Below are 25,965 nucleotides of genomic sequence, written 5' to 3' on the forward strand. Positions count from 1 at the left end.
GGGGTGTCCCTCCCAAGGGGAGGACACCGCGGAGACCACACCTCGCCCCAAGAGAGGGGGGGATATTTAAGTGGAAGAATACATCACATGGTCTTTCCAACCATGTGGAGAGCCTTCAAGGTAGATCCTACCCAATGGGGGAGGAGTTACTACAACATGGAGACTGAGGGGCTCTGCCCAAGGAAGACGTAGCCCTACCGGGGGCGGCATGTTTTGGGCGAGACATGCCATAGTTATGGCGTCAGTGAGCCAGTGGGCGATCCTCTGCTTGGAGACAGCGCTTCCTTTCCGCTGTGCACCGAAGCAGACAAAGAGCTGCTCAGAGAGTCTAAAGCTCTGCGTGCGATCCAAATAGATGCGCAAAGCGCGCACCGGACACAGCAACGCCAGGGCTGGGTCTGCCTCCTCCTGGGGCAGCGCTTGCAGGTTCACCACCTGGTCTCTAAAAGGAGTGGTGGGAACCTTGGGCACATAGCCCGGTCGGGGGTCTCAGGATCACGTGAGAATAGCCCGGACCGAACTCCAGGCACGTTTCGCTGACAGAGAACGCTTGCAGGTCACCTACCCTCTTGATGGAAGTGAGCGCAGTCAGGAGGGCAGTCTTCAAGGAGAGTGCCTTAAGCCCGGCTGACTGCAAAACTCAAAGGGGGCTCTCTGTAGACCCTGAAAAACTACAGAGGTCCGATGAGGGAACAAGGCGTGGCCTGGAGGGATTCAGCCTCCTGGCGCCTCTTAGGAACCTGATGATCAGATCATGCTTCCCTAAGGACTCACCGTCGACTGCGTCATGGTGTGCTGCTATGGCAGCAACGTACACCTTCGAGGTGGAAGGGGACAGCCTCCCTTCCAACCTCTCTTGCAGGAAGGAAAGCAATGATCTGACTGCGCACCTCTGGGGGTCTTCCTGATGGGAAGAACACCACTTAGTGAACAGACACCACTTAAAGGCATACAGGCGCCTCGTAGAGGGAGCCCTAGCCTGAGTGAATGTGTCTACCACCGCAGGTGGGAGACAGCTTAGGTCTTCCGCGTCCCGTCCAGGGGCCAGACATGGAGATTCCAGAGGTCTGGGCGCGGGTGCCGGATGGTGCCCCTTCCCTGAGAAAGAAGGGCCTTTCTTAGGGGAATTTGCCCGGGGGGAGCTGTCACGAGGAGCGTGAGGTCCGAGCACCACGTCTGGGCGGGCCAGTAGGGTGCTTACCAGGACGACCTTCTCCTCGTCCTCCCTGACCTAGCACAGGGTCTGTGCGAGCAGGCTCACTGGGGAAAACGCATATTTGCGAATGCCAGGGGACCAGCTGTGTGCCAGCGCGTCTATGCCGAGGAAGGCCTCGGTGAGGGCGTACCAGAGCGGGCAGTGGGAGGATTCTTGGGAGGCGAACAGGTGCACCTGTGCCTGACTGAATCGACTCCAAATCAGCTGGACCACCTGAAAGTGGAGTCTCCACTCTCCCTTGAGGGTAACCTGTTGTTACGGCGCGTCCGCCGAAGTGTTGAGGTTGCCCGGGATGTGAGTGGCTTGCAGCGACTTGGTGCTGCTAACTCCGTTGGAGGAGACGGCGGGCGAGTTATGACATACAGCGGGAGCGCAGACCGCCTTGGCGGTTGACATATGCTACCGCTGCCGTGCTGTCTGTCCGAACTAGCACGTGCTTGCCCTGGATCAATGGCCGGAACCTCCGCAGGGCGAGCAGAATTGCCAGTAACTCGAGGCAGTTGATGTGCCAACGCAGCCGCAGACCCGTCTAGAGGCCGGCAGCTGCGTGCCCGTTGCCAACAGCGCCCCAGCCCATTTTGGAGGCGTCTGTCGTGACCACGACGCGCCTGGAGACCAGTTCTAGCGGAACACCTGCTCGTGGAAACGAGAGGTTGGTCCAAGGGCTGAAAAGACGGTGACAGACCGACGTAATGGCCACGCGGTGTGTCCCGTGGCGCCATGCCCGTCTCGGGACTCGAGTCTGGAGCCAGTGCTGAAGCGGCCTCATATGCATCAACCCGAGCGGGGTGGCCACCGCCGAGGACGCCATATGCCCCAGGAGCCTCTGAAAATGTTTCAGTGGGACCGCTGTTTTCTGTTTGAACGCCTTCAAACAGGCCAGCACTGACTGGGCGCGCTCGTTCGTAAGGTGCGCCGTCAAGGAGACTGAGTCCAACTCCAAACCGAGAAAAGAGATGCTCTGAACCGGGAGGAGCTTGCTCTTTTCCCAGCTGACCCGAAGCCCTAGTCGGCTGAGGTGTGAGAGTACCAGGTCCCTGTGTGCGCATAACCCGTCTCGAGAGTGAGCTAGGATTAGCCAGTCGTCGAGATAGTTGAGAATGCGAATGCCCACCTCCCTTAACGGGGCAAGGGCAGCCTCTGCGATCTTCGTAAAGACGCAAGGAGACAGGGACAGGCCGAAAGGGAGGACTTGTACCGATACGCCTGACCCTCGAACGCAAACCGCAGGAAGGGTCTGTGTCGAGGAAGGATCGAGACGTGAAGTACGCATCCTTCGGGTCTACCGCCGCGAACCAATCTTGATGCCGGACGCTCGCTAGAATGCGTCTTTGCGTCAGCATCTTGAACGGGAGTCTGTGTAAGGCCCGGTTCAGTACTCGCAGGTCCAAGATTGGCCGCAACCCACCGCCTTTTTTCGGTACAATGAAGTAGGGGCTGTAAAACCCCCTCTTCATCTCGGCTGGAGGGACAGGTTCTATCGCGTCCTTCCGTAGGAGGGTAGCGATCTCCGCGCAAGGTAGCAGCGTTTCCATCTTTCACCATGGTGAAGTGGACACCGCTGGACCTGGGCGGATGCCCAGCGAAGTGAATCGTGCAGCCGAGTCGGACGGTCCGGACCAGCCCTCGCGACGGACTGGAAAGCGCAAGCCATGCACCCGAGTTCCGCGCAAGGGGGACCAAAGGGACAACGTCATCGGATGTACCGGCGGGTGGGGCCTCGCGGCGGGGCGGAGCTTGAGGTGCCACACCACATCGTGGCCGTGCTGAGTCCGAGGACATCGAAGCACTTACCTGGCTCCTTGTGACCACCCCCGGAACAGCCTGGGACGGGGAGGAAGAGGCCTGTCCTCATGACCCGTGGAGACTGTCACATCGGGGGCGGATTTGTGCCACAGCTGGGCGCTCAGGGCGGGAGACCGCCGCTGGAGCGCCAACCTGCCAAATGGAGTGGTGGACGGTGGTCGTGATGCCAGCCGTACACACCGAATATGTGACCCAGGGAACAAGGAAACCACTCTTGCGGAGCTCTTGAGTACTGCAGCCACTTGGGCATGCAGCGCAATTAAATGCAAAAGGTAACAAAAGAAGATCTGCTTACCAGCTCCAGAGCAGCGGGTTTCGTTGTCCCTGGGTCGCCCGTCTCAGGGGCGCTTCGAAGACCTCCGTGGGTTCTTTGGTGCCGGCTGTGAGACAGGTGGCGTCGGCTTCCTGCGGTGGGCTCCACGCCGGGGCCGGGCCGGAGGGGCGGGCTGCGGCGGAGCCGGTGCAGTCACCGCAGGGGGACGCCCTCAGCGATGAGTAGATGGGGGGATCTTGAGCCACGCCGGGGCAGGACAAGCCGGCTAGCATCCATCTACTGCTCTACCATCGAGAACTGCTGGGCAAAGTCCTCGACAGTGTCGCCGAATAGGCCCGCCTGGAAAATGGGGGCAGCAAGGAATCGTGTCCTGTCGGCCTCACCCATCTCGACCAGGTTGAGCCAAAGGTGGCGCTCCTGGACCACTAGTGTGGCCATCGTCCGCCCGGGAGACCGCGCCATGACCTCCGTCGCTCGGAGAGCGAGGTCGGTCGCCGAGCGCAGTTCCTGCATCAATCCCGGGGCGGAACTACCCTCGTGCAGTTCCTTTAGCGCCTTGGCGGACTTGCAGGAGAGCCATGGAGTGCAGGGCGGAGGCGGCTTGTCCAGCAGCGCCGTAGGCTTTGACCGTCAGAGACGACGTAAACCTACAGGCCTTGGACGGGGGCTTTGGGCACCCACGCCAGGTGGCGGCGCTCTGCGGGCATAGGTGCACCGCGAGCGCCTTTATCCACCGGGGGATTGCCGAATAACCCTTGGCTGCCCCACCATCGAGGGTAGTGAGAGCGGGGAAGCTGAAAAGATCGGGACTGGGCAGTAAAAGGTGCCTCCCGCGATCTTGTCAGCTCTTCATGCACTTCCGGGAAGAAAGGAACGGGGCGGGGCGTGGCTTTGAGCGGCACCGCGAGCCCAGGAACCAATCACAGAGCCGCGAGGGTTCAGGGAAGAGCGGTGAAATCCACTCTAACTGACGCTCGCGGCTGTCCGGAAAAGCATGTCGTCACCTCCGCGTCAGCCTGTGACTGGGCGATCGACCCCGAAGGGAGGAGCCCAGCCGAGGCTTCTGACTGGACGAGCTGCGCTCGAGAGGCTTGGTATCCCCGAATTTTCCACTTCTTAATAAGTGATTGAACAGTACTGACTGGCATTTTCAAGGCTTTGGATATCTTTTTATATCCTTTTCCATCTTTATAAAGTTCCATTACCTTGTTACACAGGTCTTTTGACAGTTCTTTTCTGCTCCCCATGGCTCAGTATCTAGCCTGCTCAGTGCATCCACGTGAGAGCTAACAAACTCATTGACTATTTATACACACACACACTAATTGCAATTTAATAAGCCACAGGTGTGGGAAGTTAACCTTTAATTGCCATTTAAACCTGTGTGTGTCACCTTGTGTGTCTGTAACAAGGCCAAACATTCAAGGGTATGTAAACTTTTGATCAGGGCCATTTGGATGATTTCTATTATCATTATGAGCCATACAGGAGCCAATGTGATAATAAATGGCTTCATATGATCACTATCCTTAAATAAAAGACAGTTTTTTTGCATGATCAGTCATATTTTCAAAATCAATGCCAAAATTTCACAATTTCTGACAGGGTATGCAAACTTTTGAGCACAATTGTAATTAATCACACTGAATTAACATGTTAACCCAACAGCCTTAATAAAAAGTAACAATGTAGCATAATATGTTACTCTGTTTTAGGAGAAAAGCAATTAGGTAGAATTCCCCAACACTGTTAATGACATTATTTTGGTGACAAGGAAGATCATTTCTGTTTTTGTTCAAATGGTCTATAGTGAATGTGCTGAACTCCAGAACACCAGTGGTTACTCTTCTAGCACACCTGTGTGAACTTGATAGGAACTGACTTCATACATCCACTAAAAAAATCACCAAAACACCAGTTGATAAAAAATGCAGATGACACTTGCTTTTGATATTTTGCTGTCTAATGCAATGACATAGTGTGGATTAAGTTTCCAAATACTTTTTGGGGGGCATGTTATATACTGTACACACACTGTCTCTTTCCCACACACACTACCTGCGAGGAAGCAGACCCTCCAGAGACCGGAGTGTATTGACATGCGTATGTCAGTGGTCTGGTTCAGCGGCAGTATGATGCCCTCCTCCAGGTACAGCCAGTAGTCAGTGCTGACGGCAATCCCCAGCAGCCCCAGACTGCATACTGCAAACACACTGCTGAGCAGGGTCAGAGCCTTCCTCCCGCACGCGCTCATGCCACTCAGCCTTCAACAGGGGGCGCCTGCGCTACACAACAAACCTGCAGGAACGGATGTGACACATACTGTATTACTGTGAATTCACTGAGCATGAAACAAGAACTGCAGCTGTGACTGATAATGAATCATGAACTGCTGTGAAAAATCAACATCCTCATGGAAACGAATGTCACAGAAACACACAGATGCAGTTGAAATACTGACAATACAGCTCACAATGTGAAATTGACAAGAAGGAGGGTGTTAAGTAAAATTCACACAAGAGAACTGTTCAATCGATTCTCTGGCCAATGAAACACACACTCATACACAGGGCACTAATGATTGCGTTTCTGAGCATCTTTGCACAGCTGCAGCTGGTGAACATTTGCTCTATGTTTAACACTCTCTAATAGATGAATCACAATGATTTCAACTCTAACACATGTACATATGCTGGGTTATAGCTAGAAAAAAAAAAACGATTTAATATTTGGCCATTTTAAGAACATTGTCTGCTTGTCTGATTAACAGAATTGTTACTTCTCTGTGTGTAAGTTCCAACAGCTTTGTCAACACTATCAACATTCTAGTAATAAAAAACATTCTGTATTTAAATATTCTTTAGTGAATCTTGGGTAAATATCATGTAAAGGAAGATTAACCAAATGTCGAATATAAACATTCTCTCTTCATTTACTCTTGAACCACAATATTTCATTGTACTTATAAAATATAAGTTTAGTTACATTATACTTTAATATCAATATTTTAGATCCTCAAACACAACCCTGCCCCTAAATCTAACCACTTTTAAACAATATAAAACATGTAACAGGCAAGTATGTAAATGTAGTCACAATAAGTTTGTTTACCTTACACTATAATAGATATTTTTGAACACCTAACCCCAACCCTACACATAAACATAACCAATAAAATAATGACAATATAACCAACCAACAATATAAAAGACGTAACAAGCAGAAACAAGTACCGTCACAATAATTTATTCAAAACAAAATGGATGCTGATTGGTCAATGCCTGTGCTTTATTCATCATAAAGCACAGCTCTGACCTCTTCATGGAACGTCCATTTGCATCACGTCCACTTTAATCTGGATACATTTCAAACAGCGTTTTTGTAATGCTTGAAAACTCGAGTTTTCAAGTGTTTTCCAAAAGTTTCTCGTCCACACTGGAACGTATGAAAATGCTTAAATCCCTTTACTGCGCATGCGAAAAATGAACACAATTGTCCTCTTGTTCCATCACTGGATAGCAATTCCAAGTAAAGTTCCCGTCTCCTTTAAAGGTTGTACAAATCATTTATCACAATGGATAGCAGGCAGAACAACGTTGCTACAACATGGGCCGTCATCTTGATTGTTTTGGGTTGAATCAAAGTCTTTCTAGCAAGTCAGTCCACTGTCGGCCATCATTGAAACACTCTCTGGAGGCTGTTTCCAGTCATGGCAGTGCAGCTCCTATCTAATTGAATGGGGAAAGACCAAAATCTCCAAAACGGTTGGTCAAGATTACGATCAAAGCAGTGTTTTATAGTTAACGAAAAAGAAAACTAACTAAAATCATTTTGTTAACTAAAATAAAAATAAAAACTGAAATTATTGGAAAAAACTGAAACTAAACCAAAATACATCTTCATAACTCCAAAACTAACTAAAATAAAAATGATCTTGAATTCGTTTTAGTTTTTGAGATACTAGGGTGAATATGGGCAAAGTGGGACACTTTTGGAAATTTTTCTTTTCTTGACACTTTGTATTATGATCCAAACGCCACATAACATTATACCTTTGGAAAAAGCTTAGGATGTCTTCTACTTTAGTCAAAAGCAAAAATGAGGAAGACCCCCATTTGAAGACCCTCTTTTGACCAAATCCCAGATGTGTTTAAGCATCAGGGCCTACTGGTAAAGTGGGACAGAGGAAAATGTTCTCTAGAAAATATATATATTTGAAATAAATTTTTATATTTTCTTCTACACTTTCACATCATAAAATTAAGTTAACTTTTACTTGTTTATAAGCTTAACTAGATTTACCTCAAATTTCTGTCATGTTCTTTACGATTGCTTTTCCCACCAGTGGTCATGAAATGAGTTCTGCCACACATTCCAAAGTAAAATCATCAATTTAAAACCTCAAAAAGATAAAGGGATAGTTCACCCAAACATGATAATTCTCTCAACACTTATTCACCCTCATGCCATCCCAGATGTGTATGACTTTCTTTCTTCAGCTGAACACACAAAGATTTTTAGAAGAATATTTCAGCTCTGTAGGTCCATACAATGCGAGTCAACAGGGTCCAAAACTTTTAAGCTCCAAAAAGCACATTAAGGCCGCATAAAAGTAATCAATAAGTGGTTTAATCCATGTCTTCTAAAGTGATCTAATCTGTTTTGGGTGAGAACAGACCAAAATGTAACTCCTTTTTCACTGCAGTCTACAGAACTGATCATGATTTCAAGCTTGATTACACTTACTAATACAGTATATATAATCAAGCCTGAAATCATGATTGCCAAGGAGACTGCTGATTTCAAGAGGACTTAAATATTGACTCACCCACACCTATCATATATCTTCTAAAAACATGGATTAAACCACTGGAGTCATATGGATTACTTTAATGCCACCTTTATGTGCTTTTTGGAGCTTCAAAGACTTGCCTCCTTTTGACTTGCATTGTGAAGACCTACTGAGCTGAGATATTCTTCTAAAAATCTTCATTTGTGTTCTGCAGAAGAAAGAAAGTAGTACACATCTGGGATGGCATGAGGGTGAGTAAATGATGAGAGAATTTTCATTTTTGGGTGAACTATTCCTTTAAATGTTTACTCCCCAAAGATTAGTTTAGTAATGATTTATAATCATTTAATGGAATTCATATGGATGCAATGTGGATCAAGCTTAAACGCCTTTTGTCACTTTGCCCGTATTCAACCTATATTATAAAATTTGCAACATTTACAATCCCCATTAAACATGAATAGAGACTAGATAGAGGTAACACAAGACTACCCAGAGAAACGTAATGATGTTAGACCAGTAAATGCTCAGCTTTGGCAGCCATAAAAAATACTAAAACTAAAACTTAAATAAAAACTAACTAAACTGAAACTACAAAACATTGAGAAAACAAAAACTAAACTAAAACTAACAGACAAACTGTGAAAGCTATTGACAAATTGAATATAAAATGGAAATAAAAACTAAATAAAAAATCCAAAACTATAATAACACTGGATCAAAGAACATCAGCATTACAATCTGACAATACTGGAATCATAAATTGTCTTTCTTAACCTCATTTTACGCCATAAAACGCAATTTTCCCAGCTTGTATAGCTAATGCGCATGCACGTTCTAGAGTTGATTGACAGGTGATGTCTGTATCAAAAAGATGATTAGCCCTTTAAACTGTAAAGCAGGACTTCCTTTTCTATATCCGTTGACGGTTGGGCACTCAGAGCTCCTTGGTTGAGCATTTCAGTTTCTCCCATTCATTTTAATGGAATTGCTCTGCTAAATAATCTCTGGTTGAATGGAACACATGACTGTGTCACATGACCACACATTTTCCATGTCCACCAATACAAAACAAAGATGGCATTTTCAAATGTATCCACATGGGAGAGCATTTCCGAAAAGCTAAATTTTCGCTGTCAAAAACATAGAAAGGCCAAAACATAGAGAAAAAGATGCGTTTTCAAATGAAACCTTATTAGTGTGGACGTGGCCATAGCTGACAGTTATTCTTGTTGCCTAGAAATGTTCTGTTAACTGTTTATTGCCAGGGACTACACTGTATTTTCTGGTGGAAGGATGGCATTTAATGATTTTACTTACAAAATATAACATTTTAAAGAACATTTGTGTCCTTAATATTTTTATTATGTGTTGACAGCTTTATTGATCTGTTTCATGTGACATCCCTGTATGACCGAGCTGCCATATACATTCAGTGTGCTGCGCTGTGGGATATGACAAATGTTGGCGATATTTTGGTTTCTGTTTCTAAATCTTGAAAAGGTGATACTGCTCTTTCATTACAAGACAAGCAGCGATGAAGGGGGAGAGCACGGATAAAAACACTTGTGGGTCTTTGCTCATTTATTCAGACATGTCAGTTACAGTATCTGTACACATGTCAATTATATTTATAACATCATCGATTCAGATACAATTAAACTGGAAATGCACATAGGACGATGTTATTCATAACAGCCAGACTGTATAAATGTATGTGATAATTGTAACACATTGTAATAAATGAAAAAGCACTATAATGTGAATATAAAGTATATATTAAATGTGTATATACTACTATTAGTCAATAAACAACACATCATAAGATTACGAAGCACAGGCTTTATTCACACCACCAGACTACAATGTAAAACACTAATATGCCTCAGCTGCTTTCTGTGTATTCTTCATGGGTTAAAAGCAGCTTTTACATTCATACAGACGGGATCATCACAGACGTTCTGTAATATTGTGACCAAATTAGAGCAGAAAACAACACAAACATTTGTAACTCCTGAATGAGGGATGTTTACGGTGATGTACTGAGAGGTGCATGTACTCGTGCCTTCTTGCTTAAATCTAGTATGCTACATGACTCATGCTGCATTTAAAGTCTTCTGAAACCATACGATAGCTCCTGAAATATTTGAATGTTTAAATGAGTTTGGGTTGAGATCTGATTGTTATGGCAGATGGAAACACTGATCGCTGCATAAAGGCTTGAATTTGGATCTCTTCCACACACAAAGCAATAATAATACGACATCGGAAGATCCAGAATACAGCGCACAAACAGCATGGATCATTTTATGGTGCTTTTCTTTCTTCTTTCAAGACGCAGCTCAGACATTCTGAAAATGGTGTTTGTGTCCCACACGGCTAACAAATCAATGAGCAAATAAAGAAGTAAATAAATAAAGTAATGAGTAAATGATGACAGAATTCTCAAATCATTTTATTTTAAGATGATTTGAATACGGCAACAGAGTGACATTTACTGTAAAATACGTTTTGGTGGCACAGGCAAGGAGTCACTATATTTATGGACATATTGTTATGAGTGTGTTGCAATGACAGTGAAGAGGTACAGAGGCTGTCAAGCTTCAAAATGACCAAGTGTGTTATAATCCGAGTGTTCTGAAGACACACACCATTGGGCCTCATTCATGAAATCTTCCTAAATATATGAGTAAATTTGGAGTAGTTTGCATATAAAATGGACCTTCCCGAAAACTTTCCGCCCGATTCACAAACTCCCCAGATTAGTTAGTAAAACGTGTGTATTTTCGTGAATTCCAAACATTCGTAAAGTGTGCACGTTCACACAATGATCATAATCCATGCCCATGAAAACACCATAGAAGGAAGTCACCAGACTCGCTAGTAAATGCTGTTAACATCTATGCCTGTACGCTTCTACCCGCGATGTGTTTATTTATGGATTATGGAACAGCATTGACCATTCGTTATCGACCGAATGCGATTTACCGAAGCCTATACTAAATTATGAAACCTAAATTATAGAGCTCATATCAAATTAAAAAACAAACTGTCCAAAGTGTTATATTAGAGGTCATTATTTTTTGTTGATGAGAAAATTCAAGCACTTCTGCTGGAAAAACGACAAGAAGAGTTGGGAAAAAATTACGCTTTGAAAAAATAAATTCAAACAGTAAAGGAACGTTTCTAAATAAGTATGGGCTGTGGTTTAAAAAGAGAACAAAGATTTTTCTTTTTTTTTTACTAATTTATGTTATTTTTATGGTTAATTTCACTCATTATTAGTTTTTTTTTCATTACTTATTTAATTTAACTTCTATCAAAAATGTAATCATGGCAGTTTGCCTAAAAGAACACAACACCTTTGGATGTCTTTCGCACAATTTCCACGACCGGAAGCAAGTGTAAATTTTGTTCGTACCAACTAACGTTTTGAAAATACTAAAACTTTAATGAATCCAAGAATTTACATTGACACAAAAATTCGTCCTGCTCGTGTTTCATGAATGAGGCCCATTATTCTCTGGAAATCATCCTTACTGTCATAACTCTTGAATCTTATTTGTGCTAGTGTGCATCCCGCCTCCTCCTTGCCCATTTTAACCCGTGTTACATTGGTGCCGAAACCCGGGAAGGAGGAGGGATGCGCTGTCGTGGAGACCTCGCCACTGCTGTCCACCCAAAGGAGCAGCCGCGGCTGTCCGCTGGGGGACGGAGGAGTCACTGCCGGCCGCCTGGACGCGGAGGAACGGCCGCTGTCTGCGAAGGGACGAGGGGCTCGCTGCCGACCGCCAGAACACAGAGGGGCGTTCCATCCGCCAGAGGTCGGAGGACTTGCTCCGGTCCGCCCGGGGAGGAGCGGCTGTCATCCGCCAGAAGGTGGAGGACTGGTCGAGGACCTGGCGACGGCGTGTCTGGGATCCAGTGAGCAATTTTTTTCTCTCTCTCTCACTGTCACTCCGCCTTGCCCATTCCCTCTCCTCTTTTCCCTCCCTTTGTCTCCCTCCCAAGTCTCGAAAGGTGGGGAAAGCCTGCCGGCAGGCGTGGATGTACATCATGCCGAGGGTTCGCCCGGCCTGAGGCAAAGGAGGGAGGAGTGTGACGAGGAGGAGGGTGATCAGCCGAGGAGAGGGATAAAGACGAGCCGGATGCGGCAGTTCGGGAGAGAGAGCCACACGCAGCTGCCGTGTGTGTGTTTATGCTTGTGTCTTTTTGTTTAAATTAAATATTACTTTGACTGTTCAGCTGGTTCCCGCCTCCTTGCTCATTTGAACCCCTGTTACACCTAGTTTGTTGTGATCGGTCATGTGACATGCAAGAACCACATGGTGTTTGGTGTCAGTGGTGTAATATAATGCACAAGTCGCACAAACTTCTTTTATGATCCCCATTTGGTTTGTTGTCATTTTTTGGAGTTTGACTGCCACAGTCCCCATTCACTTTCATTGTATGGAAAAGAGCAGCGTGAACATTTTGCTAAACATCTTCTTTTGTGTTGCACAGCATATAGGTTTGAAGGATGGGTAAATGTTAAAAGAATACATAGCCACTTGAGTCAGTAAGAGATATTGATCATATAGTTAAACTGAGAGATTCTCAAGTTTCGATTAGATGGGCAGCAATGATAAGTCTCAGATCACAAGACTCAACATTTGATGGGGAAAAACTGTTATTAATGTAACATTTCCATCAAACCTGCCAGTATCCATCAGACTGAAGCTTGCACAGTCACTGTCAGGGGAAATGCAATTTACCTGTCACTCAGAACGTCAGCACGTCCATCGCTCCTGCGCTTTATCCTGAAACGTGATGACAGACCTGATTAAAAGGAACGAAGTCATGAGCAGTAGCACCTTGCATCTCTTACAAACACATCAAATCGACAAACACACAAGAACAATTGACTACATATACTGTCAAAAGTGAGACATTTACAGAGACCATATGGATTTGAAACCAGTTTAGCCACACAAAAAACATTTCAATTATATAAATATATGCAAATCTGCATTTCATGATAAACTTTCATATAGCAGTCAAAGTCAATAATGATAATGATTAAATACATCATCTGACTTCAAATGAAATATATATATACAGTTGAAGTCAGAAGATGACATACACCTTAGCCAAATACATTCAAACACAGTTTTTCACAATTCCTGACATTTATTCATAGAAAACATTCCCTGTCTCAGGTCAGTTAGGATCACTACTTTATTTTAAGAATGTGAAACGTAAGAATAATAGTAGAGAGAATGATTTATTTCAGCTTTTATTTCTTTCATCACATTCCCAGTGGGTCAGAAGTTTACATACATTTTGTTAGTATTTGGTAGCATTGCCTTTAAATTGTTTAAATTGGGTCAAACATTTTGGGAAGCCTTCCACAAGCTTCTCACAATAAGTTGCTGGAATTTTGGCCCATTCCTTCAGACAGAACTGGTGTAGCTGAGTCAGGTTTGTAGGCCTCCAAGCTCGCACATACTTTTTCAGTTCTGCCCACAAATTTTCTATTGGATTGAGGTCAGAGCTTTGTGATGGCCACTCCAATACATTGACTTTGTTGTCCTTAAGCCATTTTGTCACATCTTTGGAGGTATGCTTGGGGTCATTGTCCATTTACAAAACCCATTTGTGACCGAGCTTTAACTTCCTGGCTGATGTCTTGAGATGTTGCTTCAATATATCCACATAATTTTCCTTCCTCATGATGCCATCTCTTTTGTGAAGTGCACCAGTCCCTCCTGCAGCAAAGCACCCCCACAACATGATGCTGCCACCTCCATGCTTCATGGTTGGGATGGTGTTTTTCACCAACCAATTTTTTTTATGGTGTTTCATTACATCAGAGGACATTTCTCCAAAAAGTAAGATTTTTGTCCCCATGTGCACTTGAAAACTGTAGTCTGGCTTTTTATGGTGGTTTTGGAGCAGTGGCTTCTTCCTTGCTGAGCAGCCTTTCAGGTTATGTCGATATAGGACTCGTTTTACTGTGGATATAGATACTTGTCTACCTGTTTCCTCCAGCATCTTCACAAGGTCCTTTGCTGTTGCTCTGGGATTGATTTGCACTTTTCGCACCAAACTATGTTCATCTCTAGGAGACCGAATGCGTCTCCTTTCTGAGCAGTATGATGGCTGCGTGGTCCCATGATGTTCATACTTGTGTACTATTGTTTGTACAGATGAACGTGGTACCTTCAGGCATTTTGAAATTGCTCCCAATTATGAACCAGAATTGTGGAGGTCAACAATTTTTTTTCTGAGGTCTTGGCTGATTTCTTTTGATTTTCCCATGATGTCACGCAAAAAGGCACTGAGTTTGAAGGTAGGCCTTAAAATACATCCAAAGGTACACCTCCAGTTCAGTACACCTCCTATCAGAAGCTAATTGGCAAATTGTCTAAAGGCTTGACATCATTTCCTGGAATTTCCCAAGCTGCTTAAAGGCACAGTTAACTTAGTGTATGTAAATTTCTGACCCACTGGAATTGTGATATAGTCAATTAAATGTGAAACAATCTGTCTGTAAATAATTGATGGAAAAATGACTCATGTCATGAACAAAGTAGATGTCCTAAAGGACTTGCCAAAACTAAAGTTTGCTAATATGAAATCTGTGCTGTGGTTAAAAAATGAGTATTAATCACTTCAACCTAAGGGTATGTAAACTTCTGACTTCAACTATATATATATATATATATATATATATATATATATATATATATATATATATACTGTATATATATTTGGCACTGTAACTGAAACATCGAAAATAAACATTCTGAATAAAACGTGGGTCAACGTTTGTGTAAAACTTTTCTTTTAAATGCTTGTTGCAAACAATGACAATTGTGTCCTTAGAGTATGGCTGTCTTTAACAATATTTTCAATCCATATAAATAGCACAACTGTTTACTTCCAGCTATTGCTATTTACTTTACTGTTATCATTATTTAATCATCATCACTTGATTAAACGTTTTGCAGTCAAAAACTTATGAGAACATAAAACATACTGAATTTAGTTTACTTAAAATATAAAATATACACATCTGTCAGGTGTCTTCATCAATATAAACAGAAATTGTGTAAACACAATTTACGCAAAATATAAATAAATAAAATAAACATTCGCTCATCAACTAACACGCATATTATCTTGCATCATCCAAAATATACTGAAGACAGCAGCTTAATATTTATTGAAAATGATTATGAATTACCTGATGAATGCTATAGATGAGATTAAATATCAGCAGATATAAGGAGGCTATATTCCAGCTGTGGATTGAAGCAGCTCTGTTCAGCGCAGCCCGATGATGGAGAATGAACACGAGTTTGCGAACGCTCTGTCTCTCTGTCTGTGTCTGTGTGTGTGTGTGTGTGTGTGTGTGTGTGCCTACGTGCGTCGCTGCCAAGCGTTGGGATTCTTGTTTTTGATTAACGAATCGGTTCTTCCGGACGGGTTCCTTTGAATGAACCGATTCATCAGCCAATTCGTTTGAGTCGTCTATGTTCTCAGAAGACCCTGTTACGTTTTCTTTGTTTCAGATAAATAAATATTTGCTTGAAATGTATTTCTGTGTTAATATTATCTTGTTTCTAGGTTTAGGCTATGTGGTGTGTTTGCCAGATATGTCTATTTAAAGATAAATTACACTTCCTATATTAAATACACACACGTTGTCCATCCAGTTTTACTCTCAAAGTCAAAAATGCTTTGAGAATCAGTTCGGTCGAATCATTGAATAGAATCGCTTATCGCTTATCGCTTATGAATCGGACATCATTTAACCCTGTTTCTCAAATTCCGAGGCCTTACGGAGTGCATGAATGAATGTGGACTAATTAGTTTGTTTTGATGTGCTCCTAAAACAGACGCCAGAGGCCTGTACCATGAAGCCGGTTTCGGTGGCTAGCCAGGTAAGTTTTCGATTAGTTTGGCTCAACCCCAGGATTTAGGTACCATGAAAGTTGATCGGCTTTCAGCGGTGTTCATCTCCAGTAATTTAGTAACTTCTGCTACACTGCTCCATAGCAGGTTTCGTTCTGGATTACAGAACGTTAACAGATGCTGAACCAATCAGCTGCCAGTAAAATGACATCTCTGAAACGTGTCTCTTAAAGCACACTTTACAAATAAAATCTTAGAAATCCACAAAATCGACTCTTCGTGATAAATTATTTATTTGAGAATCTAAATGTAAATTTTCAGCAGATAGAGTGTTGTATTTTATTTCAAATGTAATTGCTTTTCATTTACCCTCTTCAGCCATAGCAAAAAATATCTTTGAAAATATAAACAATATATTAGGCAATCTATAAAACAGCCAGTAAGATGGATTAATACGATTATTTTTTGCAGGTATCATTTTTAAAATACTAAAAGCTCGAGATTCCTATGGAAACCCCTTCTTTCTTTCATGGACTCGAGATGAACGTACAGTATTTTACTTGAAGTTATAATAATATAAGCAATAAGCAATACAAGCAGTACACAAAATACATCTTTTATAAAAAGAACAAATATGTCTTATCGCATGCCAATTTTTTGTAAACTGTTTCAAAGCTGCTATTCTGATTACCCTAAATGTATTTTGTTCAGTTTTATTTCTTAAGGACAATGGCATGTTACCCAAAGTAATGTTTTCTGGATGTATTTTTATTGTGTTGTTAAATATTAAATGAACCTGTCTAATCACTTCATTCCACTAAGTTGTCAATTTAGAGCACTCATGTAGAATGTGACTGTAATGAGTCTTTTTTTCTCCACAATGTCTCCCCTTTTACATGCTATTGTATTTACTTTGAATAACAGGTGTCATTTTTATCTTCCAGGTATATTCCCTCCAAACACTGGATTGAGTAGTATGGAATGTAGTATATGATATTTCTTCCCAGTCTTGTGGACTCATTTTTATTTTTATCCTGTATATCTCTTTTCAAGTGCATTCTTTATTAACATTTTTATTAGATTAGTTGTATTGTATATATCAATTATAGAATTTATTAATGGATGCATTTCCTTTTGTATTTCTTTTACTTTAACTTCTGTTAATAAATATCTTCTTACCTGTAAATAATTAAAAGATTGTGAATTTGGAAGCTCATACATTTGAAAAGATATCCATTCCTTTATCAGTTAACAGTTGGTGATATCTGCCCAAAACTTCAATGTATTATCTAATCTATTTGGCATGAAATCAGGATCTTTAGCAGTTTCTTGTAAATTAACAATATCTTTCTTCATTTTACTATTTTTCTTTTTTTTTTTTTTCTAACCAACTTCTAAAAGTACTATTAATACAAATATTATCTATTGATTTAAATGTGTTGCGTTGTTTGGGTATGAGCAGGGATATACTAATAGGTTCCCCTATTTGATACATTTCCAACTTCCTCCATTTCACTTTAAATTCTTCGTTCATCCAAATCAATATAGGTTGAATTTGGGCAGCTTTATAATAATTTATTAAATTTGGGAATTCTAGTCCTCCAAGCCTTTTAGACAACTTAAGAATTTTAAGACTTTTTAAGGTTTCCTATTATCCCATATATATTTACAAAGTAGCTTATTCCATTGTCTAAAACACTTTTTTGATATACTAACTGGTAGATTTTGAAAAAGGAAAATAAACTTAGGGAGAATATTCATCTTTATACTCTCTGTTTGTTTTGAAATCGGTAGTAGCCGATATTTATTTGTAATAGTTTTGAATATATAAAGTTTTCAATTCAAAGAAATATAAAAGCTTTTATATTTGAAATAAATTTAAGCTTTTAAAATGAATAAGCCTGTGTGTTCTTGTTGTGGGCCTGTATTAATTCACTTTGTTTATTCACACATTGATATGCCAGCTGTTTTATATATATATATATTTTTTTATCACATTAAGAATGTGTTTGCAGCAGTCCTCTTGAGCTCCCGCCGCTGTTATTTCTTGTTGTGTAAATGTCTTTAATTGCTTCATAATTTTACAGTTATCCCTTGTGCTGTGTAAATCATGTGTTTTAAGTCTTCATGATTTCATGCTGAACTCTTGAGCAGTGTAAATGCTTTTTTACTTTTTCTTGAGCACATTTTAAATTTGCACTCAGTAATTCTAATCCAATACACTTTTTGTCAAATTCTGCAAATATCTCCTCACAGTCTGCTAGCTGTCCATTCTGTGGGTGGGCTGAAAAAAATCTAGTATTTGTACAAAGCCCTGGCTCTGTAAATGGGATAAAAACAGGGGGTGGTTATTGCGTGTGCACAGGATGGGGGGTGGGGGCAGACCGAGATGGAAATTCATTAGAAGAGCGATGGCAAATCTGGCTGATGCAAACTTTGTAAACTTCAAGCAGGACAAATGGCTGAGAAACAGATCAAGAGAAAAAGGTCAGACGAATATAAACTAAAAAAAGAAGGATTATGATAAGTCGAGGGCTAGGAGTGGTGGAGAGATCTACGAGAGGTAAAAGGCTTGAAGAAGGATGCAGAAGTTGCTTTTTTCTTCTCGATAGGTGGGTAACATAAATTTTGCTATGTTTCACAGAACCCATATATGCTGTTGTTGTTATGTTAGATTTAGTAGCAGGAGAGATGTGAGTGTCTGGAGCTGGTGTGCGTAAAACCATCTCGTATCCCATCTCGATTGGCTGTTCGCTGCAAACGTCACTCATTCATGTGCACAAGCACATAATCTAATCTTAAAGTCAGGATCGAAGCCTGAGTTGACAGAGAAAGTTGAAGAGCTGCATCATGGTACCAATTAAGCCTGATTGGATCGGTTTGAATTTGTCGACCTGAAACCGATCCCTTTGTTCAGCGACCTTCATGGTACAGGCCTCTGGGAAAAAAGAAAGGCATGTTTACGTTGTGAGTGATCACATTTGCAAGCTTACCGTTCATTCATACTAGTGCTCATGATAAACTACACTCAATTAGCATGTTTTTAAAAAGTACAACTGCCAATATCATATAGTGTTCATTTACATCCTTGACACATAGCCTTATTTATTTATGTATTTTGTTTAGTTTTACTCTTACAAAAAATGTGACATCACGAAGTGGCAAAACTCTTTTTTCATTAGATTATCCCAAATGAGTTGCACACGGTTGTAGCTTTGCACACTCATGAAAATAGAGCCTGTGATCTTTGATCTTTAGGGTGGACAAGTGGTTGTCAGAAGTGTCAGAAGTTTCTGGTGGGGGGCACAATGAAAATCTAGTGATGCAATGCCCTTAGACCCAGCCATGATGTTTGGGCGGATAAGAACCCGGAACTCCTTATATTAGAGGCAAAAACTTTAGCATGAGCAGGGCCACGTTAACCCAGTGGGCAACATGGGCTGCAGCCCACAATTAATATGAATTGTGTAATTTCACCACAAAACTCTGTAACCTTATCCAATTTTCGTGAGAGCGCTAATTCTAAGTGCAATTTTCGAGCCAGCGCAAAGCGCAAATGAGTGTGGGTGAGAGTGTTTGCACTACTGTGGGTGTAGGCACGCAAACTCGGTGTGTATTGTATGTAAATGAAGTGAATAGTTGCTATTTTCCTGAGAAATATGACATTTCAGTACCACCTCTTAACTCAGCGTAAAGTCCAAATTCAGTTCCTGCTTTTGCAGATTGGAGATTCCACCAACTGGTTATAATAAAGTTCATGTCCAAATTCTGAAAGTACAGATCATCATATAATGTCCTTGATGATCTCTGATGAAGCCGTTTGTTGAAACAAAAAAATTATATTTTTGAGTTACATTTTCTAGAGGTCATGTTTTATTTTTTTCAATTATTATTTTTATTTTATTGTTATGTTTAAGTCACTGTAAAAGGGGCCGGTGGCCGAAGGAAAGAGTAAAATGTTTGGATTTGGTAGAATGTTTTTTGACCACTTTGTTATTTTGATTACATTTTCGTGTAGTTTGAAGCATAATTTGAATTTAGAAGTATTTTTGGTTTAATTTTTTCGTGTTTCAATAAATTAATTACATTTTTCAAAATCAATGTCGACTGGTAGAAATGAAGTGCGTGCTGACACAATCACTGTTAATACTAGCCTAATTTGTGTGTCAGTAGATAAAATTATTAATAATACTTACATTCTCTGTAATTTAATGTAGCCTACATCCATATCCTGAACCACATTTCCATGCTTATAAAATGAACGTGTCCCATTTAACAAAGGATGCACAAAATAATGTAAATCCATATTTTTATTCTTCCAATTCATTGCATACAGTCCATTTACACAACCAACTTCTTATGAATGTACTGTTTTCGTTTATATCTCTGGTGCTTGTCAGCGAATTGGAGTGTATAATAGGACAGATATGGTGACGGAGAAGAACCTCCATTGACCCAATTAGCGCCTTGCGTGCACAATTTCGCCAAACCCACTTGCGCCTATACTTGAGCGTATGCATGCACGAAAATACCAACACTTCATGGCCATGCCCATTGACTTTGCGCTTATGAGTTAAGGCATTGTGCTGCGCTTAATGCTTGCATGCTTAAAATAGGGCCCCACATCTTACTACCAGCCCTGCCTAATACGGTATAACTTATCTGGATACAAAAGAGAACATCGCCGCCCAATGTCACTCAACGCCACTGATAACAGTCACAATGAGCACTCATTATAACATAAAAAAATAATAAAAATAATCAAATCAAGTGCTGGATCACCACTTATTATAGCACACATGAATGAAATGGAAACTCCTGCTCAAGAACTCAACTCAAACTTTATTTATAAAGCACTTTTAACTCTACAAAGTAGACCAAAGTGCTGTACAAAGATAAAAATATTAGCAGAAAATTACACCATATAAAACCATTTAGAAGAATACCTAATCAAAAGACTTAGAGAATAACTAAGTCTTAAGAACACTTCTAAACATGTCAAGAGTGCAGGACGATTTAAGATACAGAGGTAAGTAATTTCACAGTCTCAGTGCCGCAACCGAAAAGGCACGATTAACTTTACGCTTCAGACAAGAGCGGGGGACACAGATGATCAGTTGAACGAAGTGATCTTTGTGATTGGGAGACACTGACTAAATCCAAGATGTACTCTGGAGCCAGACCATGAACAGCTTTAAAAACAAACAGGAGCACTTTGTATTGAATTCTGAATTTTATAGGTAACCAGTGTAATGAGGCTAAAACAGTTGAAATATGGTCCCATAATGGCCTAAAAATGATGAACTCTCTCTTGTCATTGTTATGCTGGAGAAAGTTATTAGCCAACCAACACTTGACCTGTCATAAAAAGAATTAACAGATCAATGATCCCCAATCTTTAAAGGCAGGTACATTTGTTTCATCCACAAAAAAATTATAACAAATACCATGTTTTGTTAAAATTAAACCCAAGAGGAGCATATATAATGAAAATAAAACAGGTCCTAGAATAGAGCCTTGTGGAACCCCGTAATTAAAGGAATAGTACACCCAAAAATTTAAATTCTCTCATTATTTACTTACCCTGATGCCATCCCAGATGTCTTTTTTGTGTTTGAAAGATTTTTAGAAGATAGAGCTCTGTCAGGCCCTTATAATGGACGTACACGTGTGCCAGCACTTTGACGGTCCAAAAGTCATATTTAGGAAGCAATAAAGTAATCCATGTGACTCCAGTCTGTCAGTGAAAGTCTTTTGGAGCAAATCGATACGTTTGTGTAAAAAATAAATCGCTAATTAAAACTGTATTAACTTTTAAAAGCGCTTCCTGCCAGCAGCTGACATGAAGTGTGACGTAAGCGCGTCGGCGAGTTCACGCAAGAATTTGGAAGCGGTGCTTATTTACAACAGAAGAACGAATGTCACGCGGGAGTCCCACCATTTCAGACTGCATCAAAGCCCTGGATGGAAGCGCTGATTCTTCATTTTAGTTAAGAACGTTTTAATTATCGACCTGTTTCTTACACAAACCTATCGATTCACTTCATAAGACATTCATTGATCGACTGGAGTCGTATGGATTACTTTATTGCTGCCTAATTATGACTAGTGCTGGCACCTGTGTACTTCCATTATAAGGACCTGACAGAGCTCTATCTTCTAAAAATCTTCATTTGTGTTCTGCTGAATAAAGACAGTCATACACATCTTGGATGACATCAGGGTAAGTAAATAATGACAGAATTTTCATTTTTGGGTGAATTATAACTTGAATGGGAGCAAGTGATGAAGAGTAATTCCCAATCCCAAAACCACTCAAGAGCCAAGCCCCTAATACCAACACATTGCCTGAGATGATCAATTAAGATCCCATGATCAACAGTATCAAATGCTGCACTCAAATCCAATAACATTAAAGGTGCAGTATGTAACTATTTTCATGTAATATTTGCCTTTTTTTGTGTGAACGGCTTGTAACGCGACTTAAAAAATGAGCCTTTCCCGGACTTCCTAGGTTGCCTATTAAAGCCTGTAGACTGATTTTCATGCGAAAGGAGCAATCGCTTTTGCTGGGAAAATCCAAATGATGTGACGTTTATGCACGCATCCGAGAGCCTTGCCTCAGTGCTTCCGCTATTCAACAGTGACAACAAACAATCTGCAACACTAGGTAATGTTATCTTAGAGATGGAATCCAGCAAACGTCCGGCTCCCGGCACAACACCAACTCCTACACAAACTCTGAGTAAGCCAAAAAAAAAAAAAAAAAAAAAAAAATTTATCTACTGAATCCAGTCTGGCTAAGCGGGAATGTGATCGTGGTCGAGCGAAAACTAGAGTGAACATCGGCAGGGCATTTGATGCCTGGAGGGACCTTCGTTTGGTTTTGGGGATCAAAACAAACCCTGAATTGCCATTCTTCTTATTAGACAGGTAAGCTTACATAACTGCAAAGCATGTGAAATATAGTGCCATAAGGATTGATCTGTGTCATTTTAGCTAACTTGATCTTGCCTGCTAACGCTGATGAATTGCAAGCTACCTTGCTTCGTAACTTTCAAATAATTTCAACGATCTTCTCTTTATACTAAAAGTCAGGTATACAGGATAAATGTAAGTCTGGGCTAACTTTTAGAAAACTTCTCAATGGCTGCTAAACACCTTCTTACTGCCATTGGTCCACGTCATTGGTAGTTGTGACCTGGAGCTCGACCTACCTTGAGGCCGGCATCTAATTTCCGTTCATGGCATTCAGTCAGTTACAATCAGTCAACATCAACACACCAGTGTGCAGTTATTAGCGAGCTAGTGCAAATTTACCTACATCTGTATGACCATTCGTGTAGAGACATTTTTCAAGAATGTGAAGCATTTATTTTTGTTTAATGAGGTCTACAAAAGGAATCAAATCTACTCAAATACTCTTAAGTGCCCATTTACTCTTTAGTTTACATGCTGCTTCACTCATGTGCCTTCTGCAGCTGAAAGACATTCACACATCTGCCCATAGTAATGCATTCCCCCTCTTATTCTTTTGTCTGTATTCTTCCCATTAACACTCTTTTATGCACCAATCTTTGGAGTAGTATCAGTGTTATCATAAATTACAATGTGAGTGTAATTGGCACATATTATTGTCCGTATATAGCGTGTTAGCGCATTAGTGTCATAAATTTAGAATGTAAACAAGACCAATTGCACATTTTCTACAACATATACAGTATCTTACTTTAAATCATCATCGAGTGGTTAAAAAAGTATCTTTTACTGATCAAGTGTGAATTCTACTCATAGAATCCCTTACAAGAAAATCTAAATTTGTCACAGTCCTGCCACCTTGTCAGGTTGGGTTTTGTCTGACGAGGATTGTGGCATCATCGTCCCCTGTCTGTCTTTTGTTTTGTGTGCATTCTTTGTGTGAGCGAATGGGTCCGGTTGTTGGTTACCGCCGTGCGCGAGTTACCAACATGCGCTCACCGGTGATGTCCCGGTCCTGTCACCTTGTCAGGTTGGGTTTTTGCTTTCTTCCATGCGTGTTGATGTTTTTGCCCTCATGTGTTTCAGGTGCTGCTGGCACATGGAATCAGCATTTCCATGGGAACCCTGATTGTTTTCCATGGGAACCCAGCTGTGAGTGGCACATGCCCCTTGTTTGTTCATGCATATATTAATCCCCTCATGTGTCATGTCCTTTTCTGGAGTGTCTGATTAAATGTTTGAATGTTTAATGTTGCTCAGTGTTGACTGAGTGTTTGAGATTGTTGTTGTTAACCTCACTCTCTCGGCCTAGTTGGTCCTGTCTTGTGTGTCTGCTGGTTGCCCGTGTGTCGGGTGTGTGGTTGCCTTCTGGTTTGCTGTGTGTCAGCTGGGCTTCCACGGAGGATACCTCATGTCTGAAAGGATCGTTTAGGTCTGCTGGGCGTTTTTCCACAATCCACTATGCTTCAACGGAGGATTCTTCACGTTTTGGTTGAAGTTGCATTTACTGTAAATACATCCTTTGAACTGTTCTTTTGCTATTGGGTCTGTTTTTCTCGATATCGCTTGTTACAAAACTAGCCTCAAACTTGCCTCTCATTATTTTTACATGAAAATGAGCTTTTGATTCGCCACAAATGTTTTCCAGAAGTTTGCAGCTCTTCGCCAGTAGTGGTGAACATCTGGCAAACCTTTGGCAACAATGGACAATTTGCTGCAAGTTTGCCACAAAGCTCATTTGCATGTGAATATAATCAGTGGCGATTTTGCGTGAAATTTGTTATGAACTCTCAATTTTTGTAAGGGATGAGGCATAAAGTCTTTAACACATTTTAATGTCACATTGGTTTAGGTTTTACATGTAGTCTTGAGCGTCCTCATTTTTAAATGTACATCTAAACGTCTCCCACAGCGTTGTGGCCAGTGTCTGAATGTTCGCAAACTGTATACCATTGCTCGGCTGTTTCCAACTTTGTTTTACCCTGAAGGAAGAAGAACTTCTCTAGAAGTACAGTATATCGAGGCCATAATACACTAATACTTTGATTTATAATTATTACTATAGTTATTTTCCATGGTATTTACATTGTACAGTATACCAAGGTAGTACTTCAAAGAATACCATTGTATTACAATGATTCATGTCCAAAAAACATGGTATTACCATGGTATATTTGTTTTTATGCAGTGTTTGGTGCATAATAAACATCATTTATTAATATCAAATTATTGTTTCATTAATAGTATCAAATTATATCATTATTATATAACATAGCAATTAGGCAATACCACTCTACACTACAATACGAGAGCATAACTTAAGGAGAAAATCTGGAGCATGGAGTTTGTTAACTGAAGAATGTGTTCATATGTTTTAAATCCATCACCATCTAGAAGAACCAGAACATGGAAATCATGGAAATCAACTTGTCTCATACATTTATTTATACACATTATCCTTTATAATGAACAGAGGGATACACTTGCAAAAAAAAAAAAAAAAAAAAAAAAATGGGTTTAGAAAATGAAGAAGAGTTGATAAACATATTTAAACAAAAACACTGTCCTGGAATCCATAATTCAATAATAATAATAATAGTAATAGTAATAATAAATATATTAATAATTCCTAATAGAATAATAAATGGCTGGCTGGAATGTTCAAATAAGATACATGTCACGGGATTGTTGGAATGCCACCATACATGCAGAAACCATGATCAAACACATAATCGTTACATTTCCGAATACTCTCAATGTGAGACACTTAGTGTTCATCTGCTTGAGGATGCAAGACAGCCGCTTACTTTCTGAATCACTTCATAAGAGGACCGGCTCTATTTCTGCTTGTAACTTAATTTACTTCTTGAGATAAAGAAATAAACACCTGGAATATCCACTTAGTCCTGGTTCGTCCACACATTGGGGCCTGAACACCAAACATGAGGTCTATTAAAGTTCCAAAATATATACCAGATTAAGTTAGATCAAAGCAAGGGT

The 25,965-nt window shown here is 41.1% G+C and overlaps 1 protein-coding gene across 2 annotated transcripts in view; it reads right to left on the reverse strand.

Annotated features, from left to right (window-relative positions):
* Positions 1–15,455, reverse strand: part of cacng5b (calcium channel, voltage-dependent, gamma subunit 5b) — a 54,520-nt gene extending 39,065 nt beyond the window's left edge. The window contains exons 1-3 of one of the 2 annotated variants that reach the window (XM_051717474.1): positions 15,317–15,401; positions 12,843–12,887; positions 5,355–5,594 (exon numbers count right to left, since the gene is read on the reverse strand). In XM_051717474.1, coding sequence (XP_051573434.1) covers positions 5,355–5,550 — 196 coding nt within the window. In that variant the 5' untranslated portion in view covers positions 5,551–5,594; positions 12,843–12,887; positions 15,317–15,401. Of the gene's footprint in view, positions 1–5,354; positions 5,595–12,842; positions 12,907–15,316 lie in introns of both variants that reach the window. The other variant, XM_051717473.1, reaches the window with a different exon arrangement.
* Positions 15,456–25,965: the final 10,510 nt, after the last annotated feature.

This window comes from Myxocyprinus asiaticus, chromosome 14, assembly GCF_019703515.2.
Source record: "Myxocyprinus asiaticus isolate MX2 ecotype Aquarium Trade chromosome 14, UBuf_Myxa_2, whole genome shotgun sequence".
Lineage (NCBI taxonomy): Eukaryota > Metazoa > Chordata > Actinopteri > Cypriniformes > Catostomidae > Myxocyprinus > Myxocyprinus asiaticus.